Genomic DNA, 15305 nt, shown 5'->3' with positions numbered 1-15305 from the left:
TCAAGTGAAGCAGCATTTCACTTGCATTTCCCCTAACTTAGTCTACTGCATTCGTTGCTCCCAATGCGGTCTCCTCTACATTGGAGAGACCAAACGCAAACTGGGCGAACACCTGCGGTCTGTCCGCAAGAAAGACCCAAACCTCCCTGTCGCTTGCCATTTTAACACTCCACCCTGCTTTCTTGCCCACATGTCTGTCCTTGGCTTGCTGCATTGTTCCAGTGAAGCCCAACGCAAACTGGAGGAACAGCACCTCATCTTCCGACTAGGCACTTTACAGCCTTCCGGGCTGAATATTGAATTCAACAACTTTAGATCTTAAACTCCCCCTCCCCCCATCCCCACCCCGTTTCTTCCCCCTCCCCCTTTTTTTTTAATAATTTATATAGATTCTTCTTTTCCCACCTATTTCCATTATTTTTAAGTCTACAACTAATACCTTGTTAGTCTTTCCACCCCACCCCCACTAGAGCTGTACCTTGAGTATCCTGCCATCCATTCTTAATTAGCACTTTTCTTAGATAATATCACCACCTTCAACACCTCTTTGATCCTTTTGTCTGTGACATCTTTTGATTATCTGCTCCTATCACTGCTTGCTTGTCCCCACAACCACCCCACCCTCAACTTCTCTCTCCCCCCACCCCCCACCTTAGACCAGCTTATATTACACCTCTCTCCTAACTATACTTCAGTTCTGCCGAAGGGTCATGAGGACTCGAAACGTCAACTCTTTTCTTCTCCACCGATGCTGCCAGACCTGCTGAGTTTTTCCAGGTAATTCTGTTTTTGTTTTGTGACAGATTCCCTTCCCTAGTGAACATCAGTGAACAAGTTTTACAAATCTGTTGAGGTTACTGTTCCACTAACACATCAAATCAAGGCACTAACAGAAAGAATCAGCCACATTATCTCTTACAGTAAGTTTGTATCATGGTGAATTCTTTTCCACATCTTGTGACTTTGTGGATGTCAGATTGTGCTTTGGAATAAACTCTTTGCTTTTAATAAATGTTTCAAAGCACAATAGCCTGGAAATGATCAATAATGCAAGCTGAGTGCACTAGCACTAGATTTTTCCCTCTGCTATTTTAATAGATGTGTTAACTCATTTATCTCAAACAGATTAATAGCTCCGTTAAATAGTGCAGAGAGGAATTTGGCATGTCAGTATTAAATGTTTGTAATAACATCCCAACAAGATGTAGCCTAGTACTGCAGAAAATAATCTAAACGTCTGAGAGTTTACAGACCAGTTACTTACACAAACAGTGAAGAACAAAGCAGATGACATCTTTCAGCTCACAGTGGCAGGTAATAGTTTCAGTGGTGATTTACAGCAGTACTGCTAGTACTCTGTTTTATATATTGTAAACATGATGAATTACAGCAGTTCATAAAGAACTCACTGGCACTATGTACCTTTTGCACTTTTGCTATCTTTTCCGTGTTTAATTTGAGCAGTCATGACATTCATACCATTAATGTTTCCAAAAAGTATTTTTTTTAGGAAATGAAACCTTTTGTGTAATTTCAAGAAAGAGCGAATTTCATATCCCCAGAACATCCTGAAGTTCTTAATTGGAAATGAAGGGTTGTTGAAGGGCTGTCACTGTTTTGAACACGGCAAGCTCCAACAAGCATGAATGACTTCTTAATCTGATATTATTCAAGGTATAAGTGTTGACCAGGACAGTGGAAGAACTCCTTTGATCTTCTGAAAATATTCTGTGTGGAATCTTTTACATCTAACAACAAAGATAGACAGTGCTTCATTTAAATATCTCATTCAAGAATGCATTTTCCAGATTAGATTTCATCTTAGGATAATAAAGGATAATAAAATATAACAGTGGTGCAGTGGGTAGCATCCCTACCTCTGGGTCAGAAACTTTGGGTTTCAAGTCCCACTCCAGGACATGATGGCAATTCATAACACCACCAAACAAGTTGAATATCAATCCTTCCAACATACACCAATGGCAGGTGGTAAGAATGGAAGAGATTCCTGGTCAACCATGTGATGCAAAGAAAACTGGAGCCTCTACCATCACCATCCAAAGCTCCAAGCTACAACATGCATGTAAAAGTGCATGTTGCCACAGCAACACAGACCTTTTGGGGGGCTGGTTGACCCAGTTCCATGGACAGCCAGTTTGGATCAGATTGGTGCCAACAGCATGAGGTTTGATCCCTGTTCCAGCTGGGATGGATTTGGGACCTGCCTCCTTGCCCTACCCATGGTGGAGATCATGGCACTGTGGGTCAGACCTACGTTCAGGCAGAGAACTGAAGAATATTCCATAAGTGGTGAGGTTTAATTTGTGTTTACTGATCATCTCAATGATAAAATTACTAATAGAATAACATGTTCCTACCATCATCTACCTTCATGCAAGTGGTCAATATTACTAACCTGCATGAGTCAAAGCCTCTTTCACTTTGAATTTCATAGGATGGTTCTAACCAGATTTAAAGGTAGATTTTCCCTCTCGAGCAGTGGCCATGCTAGAAGAATGCACCAGCTGGATACCCAATCCAGGTGGGCTGCAGGCAATGAGCATTCTGCGGACAACCTGCCGACACTGAGTCATTGCAATATCAGATGGCCCAGCCAACCTCCAGGTGGGGAAAAAGGTCCATTCATGAGTGGGAGTGAGACCACATAAGACAGAGGCTCAAGTTGTTGTTTTCGTAGAGTCCAGAGAAGCACACCAATCCTCGTGGCCCTACCCAGAAATAAAGATGAAACTACCTGTTGGCCTCACCATTAACTGGGCTGACACCTGAAACTGCTAAGTCCAGTTGTGCCTTAGCCACTGGCACTGGCAAGGTATGGCCAATTGGCCCAGGAGACTGCATGTCTTGCTTCAGCAAACTGCAAAGATTAGCATCAAACTGCCTGGAGCAACACAGACTTCTCATGCACTCCTCCTCAAAGGTATCCAGGAAACTCACTTGGCCTAAAGGTCCAGTAGGCTGGGCAAGGCCTTCTACAAGCAGCAGCCTCCTGACCTGCTGTTTTCTAACAGGCCCACCTGCCTCCCCCTGATGGTTGGGGCTGCTGCTGATGTTCTTGTTGCTGCTCCTGCTCCTCCATCCAAAAACACTAAAGAAAGAATGGCATCGAAGATAAATGGTAAGTGTTTTTCAGAGGGACTAAGGTTAAAGAAACCTAAAGCAATGTCCAAATACACTTGAAAATCCAAAGTAAACACAATTAATGCACAGAGTCCTGTGATCTGCATGCCTACAGCTGAGTGTGTCTTTAAGCAATGGTATCTGAAAGCAATCCTGCTAGGCTTTACTCAGCAGGTTTGATGCCTGGCATGATTTCAGATCTGTCAAGTTAAACTACATTGGCCCTAATAAGATATTAGTGCTGAAAAAAGACATGTTGTTGAAGATGTTTGTCTTGCACTCATGAGGACAATTCGCAAAAATGCCAAATTGTAAAGTGAACAACAATTTATACTGCATGAGCAGAGAATGCTGTTCAGCAAGTGGGCTCTGATTGGTAGAGGTGTTGCCATGGAAAATGCACCAGTTAACTGATAACTGATAGTTAACTGCCAAGCTTTGTTTAAGTTCAAACCAGGCAGGTTGACTCTGATTGGCCAAGGAATTGCCCTGGGGAATGAACCAGGGCATGGCTGTCACCTATTTTGTTTAGTCGAAAAAGGCATAATGTGTGTATGTGTTCTTTTTGTCTGCAAAGTACAGGGCCCAGTGTATTAATATATATAGCTTCTAGCACGCATTAGTGAGCCACACTGAAAGCCTGACTGATAATCTTAAATTGGTTGTCAGTGTAATCCTTAGCACACTCAGAATTGTTTAGCAAACATTGTTCAATTGTAGAATCACATCTAATGTTGGATACTGTGTTTTGAGTTTTGCAAGCACAGGCTGCTTGGGTACGGTCAGTTCTTTGCCTGTTGCGAACAGCCGAAGGGACATGCTGTTTGATACGATCTGTCAATCTTTGGGACATATGACGTACATACTTAGCATCACATCAGCACTGAAATTCATATACCACATTACTGGTTTGTGTGATAGACAGAATGTCTTTTTGCCTTGACGGCATCCTGTTAGTGGTGAATACCACTCATGTTGCCAATGCATAGTAACAGCGTGAAACAGTTAGCTTCACCTGTTGCTCAAATTTTTGAGATACCTTGCCCTTCCAAGGTAATTTGAGGTAGACTAGGCACTTTTCAGGGCCACAAGTGGCAGCCTTAGACCCATTCATGAGTTTGAGCGATATACAGGGGAGCAATGATCTGATCAGGGTAGCCATTATCTCTCAGGATGGCTTTGATGTGCCCTATTTCAGCATCAATCTTGCACAGTGAGCAAATGGCTCAGGCCCTATTTACGAGGTTGCCGATAAAGCCAAACTTATAGTGTATGGAGCTGTAGGAATCCCAATGGGTATATCGACCAGTGAAAGTTGGCTTACGGTAGACAGTAGAAGAGTACCCCCTGGCAGATTTTTCAACTAGCATGTCAAGGAAAGGGAGCTCATTTGATATTCCATTTCAAAGGTGAATTTGAGCACAGGATGGAGCCCATTTAGGTGTGTAAGGAAATTCTTACTTGCAGCTGTGGATTCAAATAGGTGTTAATCCATTGAAGACTCATTTCTCATGGAACCCAAGAAAGATGTTTGTGAGAGCTGGGCCTAGAGGGGATCCCATGGCAACTGGGGCACCCCATGGCAATTGGAGCATACATGATGTTGTTAAAACTGAACTCAACTGCGCAAGTTGCTGAGTTCATAAGTTCAATGAATACTGATTCATGCAATGGCAGCGATCTAGATTGCCATGATATAGTGCTGTAGTGCAAATGTGCTTGAGCAGTACATTGGTGGATAGGCCAGCAATGTTGAATGAGCACATGGACACAGCATTGCTATCGATATGCAAGCCCTGTATGGCCTTCGCAAATGTGAAGGAATCCTTCACCATGTATGTAGAAAACTTGCTCAAAACTGGTTGTAGCAATGTGCCCAACTATTTGGCCAATTCATGTTTTGCAGAACTGGTCATCAATAAGAAAGGGTGTAAAGGGACATCACTTTTCTGTCTTGGGCAGCCCATACATATGCAGACGCAGTGAGCCATGAGGAGAAATCCTATCATATATATCACCTGGCAGCTCATTGCTCTTACACAAGTCCAGCAAGCATTTTTTTTAGCTAGCTTTCAAGCAAAAATGACTGGTCATGCCGAGTGGCACACCCAATGGATGTGACTTTGAATATGTCATTAAGAATGGCGTGCATTTTATTGATATAATCGCACTTGTTAAGGAACACTATTTCAGTCCCTTTGTTGGGTTGACAGCTATGTAGGTCTGGGTTGGCGTTGAGGCCTCCCAAAGCTACCAGACATTCACATTGCTTGTGAAAATCGGCCAAGTAATTCAGAATCCCAGCAATATATGTGCACTAGATCAGCTAGATGCACTTTCAAGGATTCAGCATCTTCAGTGGACATTGGTTTGTGGTGGGATAGCTGGGAATAGAGTTCAGACTCAGCAAGTACCTCTTCCTGTTTGATGTGGAACGAAGGCACAGCAAAATTATATACATATGATGGAATTGGTCCTCCCAGCTCACTGTGTCCTCTTATATATGGGCTGCCCAAGACACACAAAAGTGATGTCCCTTTATGCCCTATCTTATCTATGACTGGTTCTGCACAACATGAATTGGCCAAACGGTTGGGCAAATTGTTACAACCAGTTTTGAGCAAGTTTTCAATGTACACGTTGAAGGATTCTTTCACAGTTGTGAAGACCATACAATACTTGCATATCGATAGCAATGCTGTGTTCATGAGCTCATTCGAAATTGCTAGCCTATTCACCAATGTACCGCTCAAGGAAGCCATCGACATTTGAGCTGCGGCACTATATCATGGCAATCTAGACCCGCTGCCATTGAGTGAATCAGTTTTCATTGAGCTTATGAATTCAGCAACTTGTGCAGTTGAGTTCAATTTTAATGACAGCATGTAAGCCCAAATAGATGGTGTTGCCTTGGGATCCCCTCTAAGCCCAGGTCTCATAAATATCATTGTTGGATTCCACGAGAAACACATCTCTGATGGAATAACTCCTACCCCTTGCATATTTCTGATACGTAGATGATAAGTTTGCTATATTTGAATCCATGGCTGCATGTAAGAATTTCCTTACACCTTAATGGGCTCCATCCTGTGGATGGAGGATGGAGCTGTAAGTTAGTGGCATTCTCCACTAACAGGATGCTGCTGCCAAACCAAGAAGACATTCTGCCTATCACACAAATAAGTACGATGGCATATGAATTTCAGTGCTGGTGTGATGCTAGGTATGTAGGCTGTATGTCCCAAAGACTGGGGGATCATATCAAACAGCATGTCCCTTCGACTGTTCACAACAGGCAAAATACTGACTGTTCCCATGCTTGCAAAACTCAAAACATAGTGTCCAACATTAGATGTGATTCTGCGATTGGACAACAGTTGCTGAGTGTGCTAAGAATTACATTGACAACCTATTTAAGATTATCAGCCGGGCTTGCAATGTGGCTCATTTATGCGTGCTAGAAGCTACATATATTAATATACAGGGCCCTGTTCTTTGCAGGCCGAAAGAACATGTAACATTGCATCTTCTTCAACTAAAGAAATTAGGTGACTGCCATTCCCTGGTTCATTCCCCAAGGCAATACCATGACCAATCAGGTAGACCAAACCTACCTGGTTTGAATTTAAACAAAGCTTAGCAATTAACTGTCTGTTATCGATTAACTGGTGTATTCTCCATGGCAGTGCCTCTACCAATCAGAGCCCATTTGCCAACCAGACAGCACTCTTTTCTCATGCGGTATAAATTGTTGTTCCCCATACGATTTGGTAATCTTGCGAATTGTCCTGATGAGTGCAAGGCAAAAAGCTTTGAAAATATGTATCTTTTTTCATCAACACTCAAGTTCTGTACTAACAAACAACTAATAGTATAATAGGATCCCAATTTTCTCCAGGTGCCAGCCTGTTTCTGGCACACACATCAGTCACCAATAAAAGGCATGTGGTTAAAGTAGTAGAGGGTGGATGATATGATGGACTAGTTAACAATTAAAGATCCTGCTCCAAATCCTTTAGCAAGTTATGGATTCAATTGCTGATCTAGTTATGTAATGTAGTTTGATAATATTTGTGATAGTGTAGAAAAAGTTTAGCACTTGTTCAGAATGTTATAATAGCACTTGGTGTTGCAACATCAATAACAGGAAGTTGCTTATAAAATACTACAACTTCCATGGTTTGCGCAGATCTTCAGCACATTTCATTAATAATCTTTAAAATTCCTTAATTGCAACACTAATAACTGAATGACATAAGACAAGATTGATTAGATAATAGTAGAACCTCATTAATCACAAGGTGGACCTAATATACTTATCTGTATAGTGCACCCTCAAATAGCAGCTGAACTTGTAAAGTGCACATAAGTGTTAAAAAATCCATTACTCTCAGAGATTTGGCTACCATATTATAGCTTCTAATAACTATATTTACTATCTGCAGATTGATTCAAACGTGACTCACTAGGAATGTATGCCCTTAATTGCTTTTAACTCACCTGATATAACTTATTTTTATAGGTTCTATTGGTCTTTGCTAAAGAGGACAGCCAGAGTGATGGCTTTTGGTGGGCCTGTGATAAAGCTGGGTACAAGTGCAACATCGCACGGACACCGGAGTCTGCACTGGAATCCTTTCTGGATAAACATCATGAAATTATAATTATTGACAACAGGCATGCCAAATACTTTGATGCAGAAACACTTTGCAGGTAATCCAACGGGTTCTTTTTGGAAGTGGGTCTGCGGACTGTCAGACATAATGATGTTTTTTGTTCTTGGAATTCAGTATGCTTGATTGAGTTGTAGAAATTGGGGTAAATAGAGCTGCATTTGTAAACATAGGGCAGAATTTTTCTGACCTCGCCGACAGTTTTGCAGGCGGGAAAGCCCTTAAATTCCCTGGGTAGCCTTCCTGCCACCCTCATGCTCACCCCCAACCTGTCCACAATTTTATATGAGGCGGACGAGGCCTAGGCCAGCCCGTCCACCCGCGCCACAATTAAGGCTTGGCCACTTAAGGGCCACATCTTGTCCAGCACAAATTTTGAGGCTAGCAGGAGGAGTTCAGGGGCAAGAGAACCTCAGCAGGTCAGAGGGGGGGGAATGCCTCCCTCAAGGGCTCCCTTTCCACATCAGCTGCACCCCCCCCTACCCCCTGGCCCCCAAAAGGGTGCTCGGCCTCTCACCCTGGCCTGACCTGTCTATCAAGACCCCATCCTCTCTGGGCCTCACCTCCCCCTCCGCCGTGAGACAACCCTGCACTTACCTGGTCCTGGACTCCGTGACTTAGAATCTGGGGACAGCTTGTAGTCCCAGCCCTGGCCACTGCTGCCACTAGTGCTGCTGGGATTACAGAGCTGCCGGCCTATCAGATTGACCAGCAGCTCTCTGAGGCAGGACATCCTTCTGACTGAGGGGTGGAAGTCCCTTCTCCAAATGACTATGGGGCTGCCTTGATCCAACTCTCCAGGTGGCGGGATGGGAAACTTCACCATCCAAAAAAATCCTGCCCATAAGAACAAAATGGGAGCAGGAGTAGGTCATAACATTTCTCAAGCCTGGTCCGCCATTCATTATAATCATGGCTGACCTTTTGCTTCATATCATGGCTACCCTTTTGCCTCAGCTCCTCTTTCCCCTCCTATCCCCTTATCCTTTGTTTCACTTAGAGTCTAGCTCTCAGGCCCTGAAGTGAGTCTAATTTGATCAGTTCCCCAATTTCTCTAGTTTTGTCAACTTGCAACATGTCTTGATTTAGTTTGGTATCTAGTTTCTTGAAACTCTTGCAGTGACCTTGTTGAGCTCCCTAGCAGTATCGCTATGGTCTGAGTTCTATGGCCTTACATCCTGGTGAAGAATGTAAAGTTCTTTGCCTATTTGCAGGTGTTCGGTACTTGACTCTCTCAATTCAATTCAATTTCCTGAAAGTCTGCTAAGCTTGTCACATTCTGTTGTGGTCAAATGGCTGAGAAGATGGGAGAGGAATTTTCCAGAGTTTTTATTCCTTTATCTACCTTGGGTTTTTTTTCCCCCTGTTTTGTCCAGAAGGCTGCATGGCTACAGGGTTTAAGGGGTGTTAGGGAGTGGGGATGTGGGGGTGTGGCTGTATTGTGGAGGGAGGAGTTGGGAAAAGCAGAGGTGGAAAGGAAGAAATGTTCAGTCACAGTGTTCTAGCCATCATGGTGTGGGGAGGCTTGACTGACCAACTGGCCATTTCCTGTCCATCAGTTTTGTGTTTGTGTAAATTGCTGTTTAATTTAGACATTTTGGCCCAAACCATTTACAAGCCAAGCATATTTAAGCTGGACCTTTCAACAAGAGCACATATAGTATTCTACTTCCAGAGTTTTGAATATTAATGTAATGTAGAAAATTTAATTGGACAATAAATTAGCATTTTATAATGATCTTGTGAATGTAGTCCTTTTTCTAAAGTCCCAATACTATTAAGTAGATTTTAATTTAACCCTCCCAGCAGGATCAAGGCAGGAGTGGTTTGGACACATAGGCCCAGAATTTCACTCCCAGTTCAGGCGTGGAGGGATGGCTTGATTAGAAGTCAGGCCCACTGCCCCCAGAATGAGTGAGGAGGCTGCTAGGTGTGGAAGTGAGCTGGGTGGAAGGCCTGCCTATGTGCTCCGGCACTTTGCTGAATTAAATAAAAAAAGATTGAAACAGAAAATAGCCCTCCAGCGCTCACCAACCCCCGGACCACCTCCCACACTATCCCCATGCCCCATTCATGCAAATCTATGCCCCCCACACCTATCATGGCCCTTCATACTCCCTATGCCCCCCAAATCCCCATGGCCCTTTATAACTCCTGTGTGAACTTAGTGTAAACTCATGCCCCCAACTACCATGCTTTGCCCTTGTCCCCTCCATGCCAACTCACCTAGTATAAATTGACAGTTCTTTGACAGCCGTGACAGTTCTTTGACAGCTTTGATAGTTGCAGTAAATTTATGCACTTTTTAATGCACTATCATGTTTACTTTTAACAATCCCAAAGGGTGCCTTACCTCTCCAAAAAGGTACCCTGGCTATCCAAATGAATCCACCAAGTTCAGCTCTTACCTGGTCTAAATCTGCACATTCCAGGTTTCAGACTCCTGGCCTACCAAAGTCCCACTTCAGTGGAGGCAGCTGGCGATTTTAATGGCCAGTTGCCTCCAGGTCCACCCCCGTGAAAATAGGAAGTGCAGTTTTTGTGGATTGGATTTAGGATTTCCATGCTTGTCCGCAGTGGCAAAAATCTGGGCCCCAGTTTAGACACCGCTCGATTTTTACACTTCAGTGAAGTCACTCTGAACCTGTCCTGTCCCTGCCAGTTCCAGCAGGTGGGTTAGGTTAAAATCAAAGCTTTCATTCTTAAATCTGTTCCTTTCACTTTTTTATTGCGAGTTCCCATATGGTGTCACTTTTTTTTTACACAAACTATTCACGATTACTCAGAAGGAGCAATTTATCCTTCAGATTCAGGAAGGCCCATTTTAACTCTTGGCAGGATGCCCTTGTAGGGGGCTAAATATGAAAGCCAATGATTTTTTGTGCATGCAGCGTGTTAGTTCCCTCAGTTTAGGTACATCTGAATCTCAATTGATTCCAAATTCACGTGCTGTTGTGTAAGTGTAAATGAGCCTACATTAAAACTGTGTGATCAGCACTGATCGGTTAACTATTTTAATAAAAAGGGGATAGTAGCATAATGGTATTATTTTTGGACTAATACACTGGAGACTTGAGTTGAAATCCCACTACAGTAGCTGGGAGAATTTACATTCAGTTAATTAATAAACCTGGTATTAAAATGCTAGTCACATTAATAATAATCATGTAACTACCAAATTGCTCTACAAACCCATCTGTTTCATTAAAGTCCTTCAGGAAAGGAAATCTGCTGTTCTTCCCAGTCTATTCTACATGTGACTCCTAACCCACAGCAGTGTGATTGATTCTTAGCAGCTCTCTGAAATGGCCTTCTCCTGGGGCAGCAGAAATGTAACTAATATTAACTTTTCTGGCCAATTTTTGAGCAGCCTTCGGCAGTCCCTTTAAGGCCCTTTAGTTGGCTGCACAAGACCTGGAACAATTGGATAGGTCAAGCTCCATCCATTTGTTAATAAATTTCGACTGGGAATCCTCAAACCAGTGATAGGAACCCAATATCATATGCACCAAATGCCTGTTTCAGGCAGCTGCTCTGAACACCTAAAAGGTATTGGTTTCCAATTTGGCAGTCGGGATATTTCCATGGGGCCTAGGAGATCACAAATCTAAAATTCGTCTCCCCATTCTTCCTATTTTGACAACAAACCAAACAAAAAAATGCAAAATTCACCCCTTTATTTACTTTATTACACAACAGGCAGGCGGGCAGAACTGCTTCCTCTCAGGGTGGGGGCTTTGTAATCAAAGTCTTCACAATCACATCAGACTATGAGAGTTGACAAACAAACTGTGGTCATTTTATTATGAGATGTTTTCTTCCTGTTCTCTGCCCAAAGGCAGGTCCGAGAGGGTTATAGGCCACAGTTAGAGTGAGGGGGCAGGTCCCGCATTCACCCCAGCCAAAATGGGGATCAAACCCTATGCTGTTGGCACTAATCCAGCCATCCAAGCCTACCAACCCCTCAAGGAGCCTGAGATGCTGTGGCAACAGACACTTTTACATACATGTTGTAGCTGGAGCTATGGATAGTGGTGGTAGAGGCTCCAATTTCTTTTCATCACGTGGCTGACCAGGAATCTCTCCCACTCTTCCCACCTGCCATTGTCCTATATTGGAAGGATTTACAAGTTGATACTCAACCTGTTTGGCCAAACTATGAACACACCTTCCTTGGCCATCATGTCCTGGAGTGGGACTTGTATCCAAAGCACCTGGCTCAAACACAGGTTTACCACCACTGCACCACAAGACCTCCTATGAGATGCTTTACGGGAAGTTAAAAAGTAAGAGACTTCCACTTTATAAACGTTTTATTGATTTTCACTCCTTAGGTCAATTCGAGCCACAAACCATGGAGAAACCACAGTGATGCTGGTTGTAGTTCCCCAGTTGTAAGTACTTCATATTCCAGTATATCACTGATCAATGAAACTGATTTAAAATGGAGTCAAGGACATTGCCCTGTGGCATGCTGCTAGGAACATGATTTAGCGAACTCTATGTCCAAAAGTCGTAACAGGTGCATATAAACATTTATGCTGCATACTGCAGCCTCTAGCCTGATACATCTGCCGACACTACTTGGCTAAAACATCAACCCCTTTTCCCAAGAGAGAGTTCCATCCTATTCATAGCATATGCAGATCTAGTTCCCAATAGTTCAAATTTATGATGCCCAAGTTTCTGGGAGGAAGGAATTTGGGGTGCCACCCACTGACCAAGATTCCAATCAGTACTGGTAGACCAATCATATGGCACAACACTCTAAGTCCATGCCAGTATTGGGAGTATGTGCTACCTGATAGCCTCAGCAGGACTTAAGCCTTCTGAAAGCTGGTGGAGGGCCAATATCAAGCCTTATGATGTCACCATGATTTCCCTAAGGACTCAATTACTTTCAAATTTTGCTCCATTGCTCCACTGAAACATAAAAGTATAGTGTTTGTCTTATTTCATCAGCCCTTCCTGGGCATTGGTGGCCCCTGTTGGAGCTGCAAGATGCTCTGACTTCTGCCGGTTCATTGGGACAGGTGTCTTTGTTGCATCTCTACAGCTATCCTATCCTGACTATGCAAAGGATCCCTTCCCACAACTTGGGACGGGTTCAACATCTGAGCACCACGGTGGCCAGAAATCCCATTGAGCTTTACTTACAGTGGCAGACTGAGGCTCTAAGAATTACAGCTCATGAACATTAAGTGAATCCAAATTGTCAGTGTTGTCTAAATATTTGTTAACTCCAACATTTAGAGATGGAAGCAACATGAAGTTCCAAATCAAGAAAAGACCTTTCAGCCAAGTACTTCAGTACTTTCAGCTACTTCAATCCAGAGCCCGTGTATGATTATTCCACCATGAACTTCCCTCTGACTACCTCTTGATCCCCCAATTTGAGAGCACTGATGTCCTGCCTCAAGCTGCCCTGAAAAAAATACATCCAGTGCTGTTAAATATCTGCACTACCCTCAACTTTACTTCTCAACAGAGGTTGAGCCTGTTCCTTTTTAAAAGATGAAATAAGAATAGCAGGGAATACACAGGGCCATAAGCATTGGTAAGGAGAAATGATGCTTAAAGTTTCAAGATTCAAGTGTAGCACCTGGTCAGAATCCAGTCTAAACTCAAAGTGTTGACTTGTCCATTCTCTTTACAGACATGCATAGATCTGCTATATATCCTCAAAGTTTTCCATTTACTTCACGTTTCTAGTGTTTGCTGTTTTTTTTCTCACTTTTCCCTTTTTAAAGGTGACAAATGTTCCCAAATCAAAGATCTTCTTTGAGAGTCTGGTACATATGCCTAACATGTCCAAACTCCAATCTCGCTCAATTTCCCAGCAGCCAAGTATTTGCAGTATAAAAACATCCTTAATTCTATTTTTAAAGGGATCGTGATCTCTTCCAAATGTAGCTGAGAAATGTTCCTTTTGGGTCCAGTAAACACACAATGAGATTGGAATATAAAAACCTCTCTGTTTTTCAATGTACCATTATGTAACTCAAGCACATTGCCAGTGTGTGTCCTAATTATCACAGGCGCTGGGCTTACTCCAACATGGTGAGACATAGGTCACGAGACAAAGAAAATTGAAAATGGCAGAGAAATGGTTCCCACACTTTGAATATCCAAGGCCCAGCTGATGTGATTTTCAGCCAGGCTTGCACGCCCAGAACTCCTGCCCAAGAGAGATGTGAGAAGAAGCTTATATATTCAAATCAGGTCCGACAGTAATGGTGGAACCTGGTTCAGAATATTCAAAAATAACCCAGCAGGTCATGCAAATGTATCACTCATTTGTACCTGGATGGAATCCATCTGTCCCTTTTAAGGATTGCTGAAGATATCTTCATTAACACCTGGGCCAGGTTTTTCCACCTCCACCGCAGTGTGTCTCCCGCGGCAGGCGCGGTGAGCCATTGAAATCTCCATTCAGTTCAGCGGGACTGTAATATCCCGCCGGGCGGGAAGGGCTGTCAAATCCTGGCCTTGGAATATAGTTTTGGGTTTCTCCTGGCCTCTCAAGACTACTGAGGCCTGTTGCTAGCTACTCGATAACCCCACCATTGCCCTCCCTCCCCACACCCGCCTCATGCACCACAGTTTCTTTTTGCTCCCTACTTCCCGCTTGGCTCGCTCATGGGACAGAGAGGTTCCTGGTGCAGCAAGCTGCTCACTATCTCTCACTGAGCCCTCAACAGCTCGCTGGCTGTATTCTGACGAGGCCCGAGTTGTGAAAATGGTTAAGATTTCCCGCTGAATCCACAGGGCGGAATACCACAAGTGACTCTATGCCCATATTGCGCAAAAGCTCAAAATTGCCTCCAATAGTTCTGTGGTTTATAAAACAGCAACAGACAGAACACTTTATTCAGAGGGCGCAATCTTATGTAAACTTCGCTGTTTGTTTCTTTCTGCAGGTGTAACGATCAAGAGGAGAGTTCAGTCTTGCCCCTCCTTAATGCAGGTTTCAACAGGGTATAACATTCTACCTTATTTGTTTTCCATCATTCACTTCATGGTTGCAGCTGTTTGACTGAAAACATTTACACATGTGTTACGAACAGGAGGGGTTTTAATTTAAACAGCCCTGACATCTCCTCTCACCAACCGTCCATAAACAGAAAGGTGTTTTGATTTTGATTTTCCCCCTTTATAAGCGGTTTTGGTGTGATCCAATTTTTATTAATAACCCCACAGCAAACTCGAGGTAGGGCAAATCAGAGGGGTAGTTTATTCACACACACTCAAACCCTAGAGGAGGGTCACAACATAGCCTCATTTTTCACTCATGCAAAAAAAGAGAGGAAATAAATAGAGAAAGAAAGAAAGGTTTACAGGGCAAAGACCAGAATAAAGAATTATTGTTTCACATGAGTCCAGAGTCCAGACTCAAAGTCCAATGGTGTATTCTTTCACAGAGGTTTGCAAATTGAAGACTGATACTGGATAATATACTTTTCCAGTAGAGATGACTTCCACGATGGGATA

The 15305-nt window shown here is 43.2% G+C and overlaps 1 protein-coding gene across 1 annotated transcript in view; it reads left to right on the top strand.

The window, feature by feature from the left end:
• pde8b (phosphodiesterase 8B) overlaps positions 1 to 15305 on the top strand; it is a 298830-nt gene that overhangs the window by 172503 nt on the left and 111022 nt on the right. Inside the window, exons 3-5 of the mRNA XM_078563415.1 lie at positions 7664 to 7854; positions 12149 to 12208; positions 14735 to 14792. Of these exons, the coding sequence (XP_078419541.1) occupies positions 7664 to 7854; positions 12149 to 12208; positions 14735 to 14792 (309 nt within the window). The remainder of the gene's footprint in view (positions 1 to 7663; positions 7855 to 12148; positions 12209 to 14734; positions 14793 to 15305) is intronic.

This window comes from Cetorhinus maximus, chromosome 2 (assembly GCF_964194155.1).
Source record: "Cetorhinus maximus chromosome 2, sCetMax3.hap1.1, whole genome shotgun sequence".
NCBI classification, from domain to species: domain Eukaryota; kingdom Metazoa; phylum Chordata; class Chondrichthyes; order Lamniformes; family Cetorhinidae; genus Cetorhinus; species Cetorhinus maximus.
The sequence above is the reverse complement of the archived record's forward strand: the minus strand, read 5'-3'. Positions and strand labels throughout refer to the sequence as shown.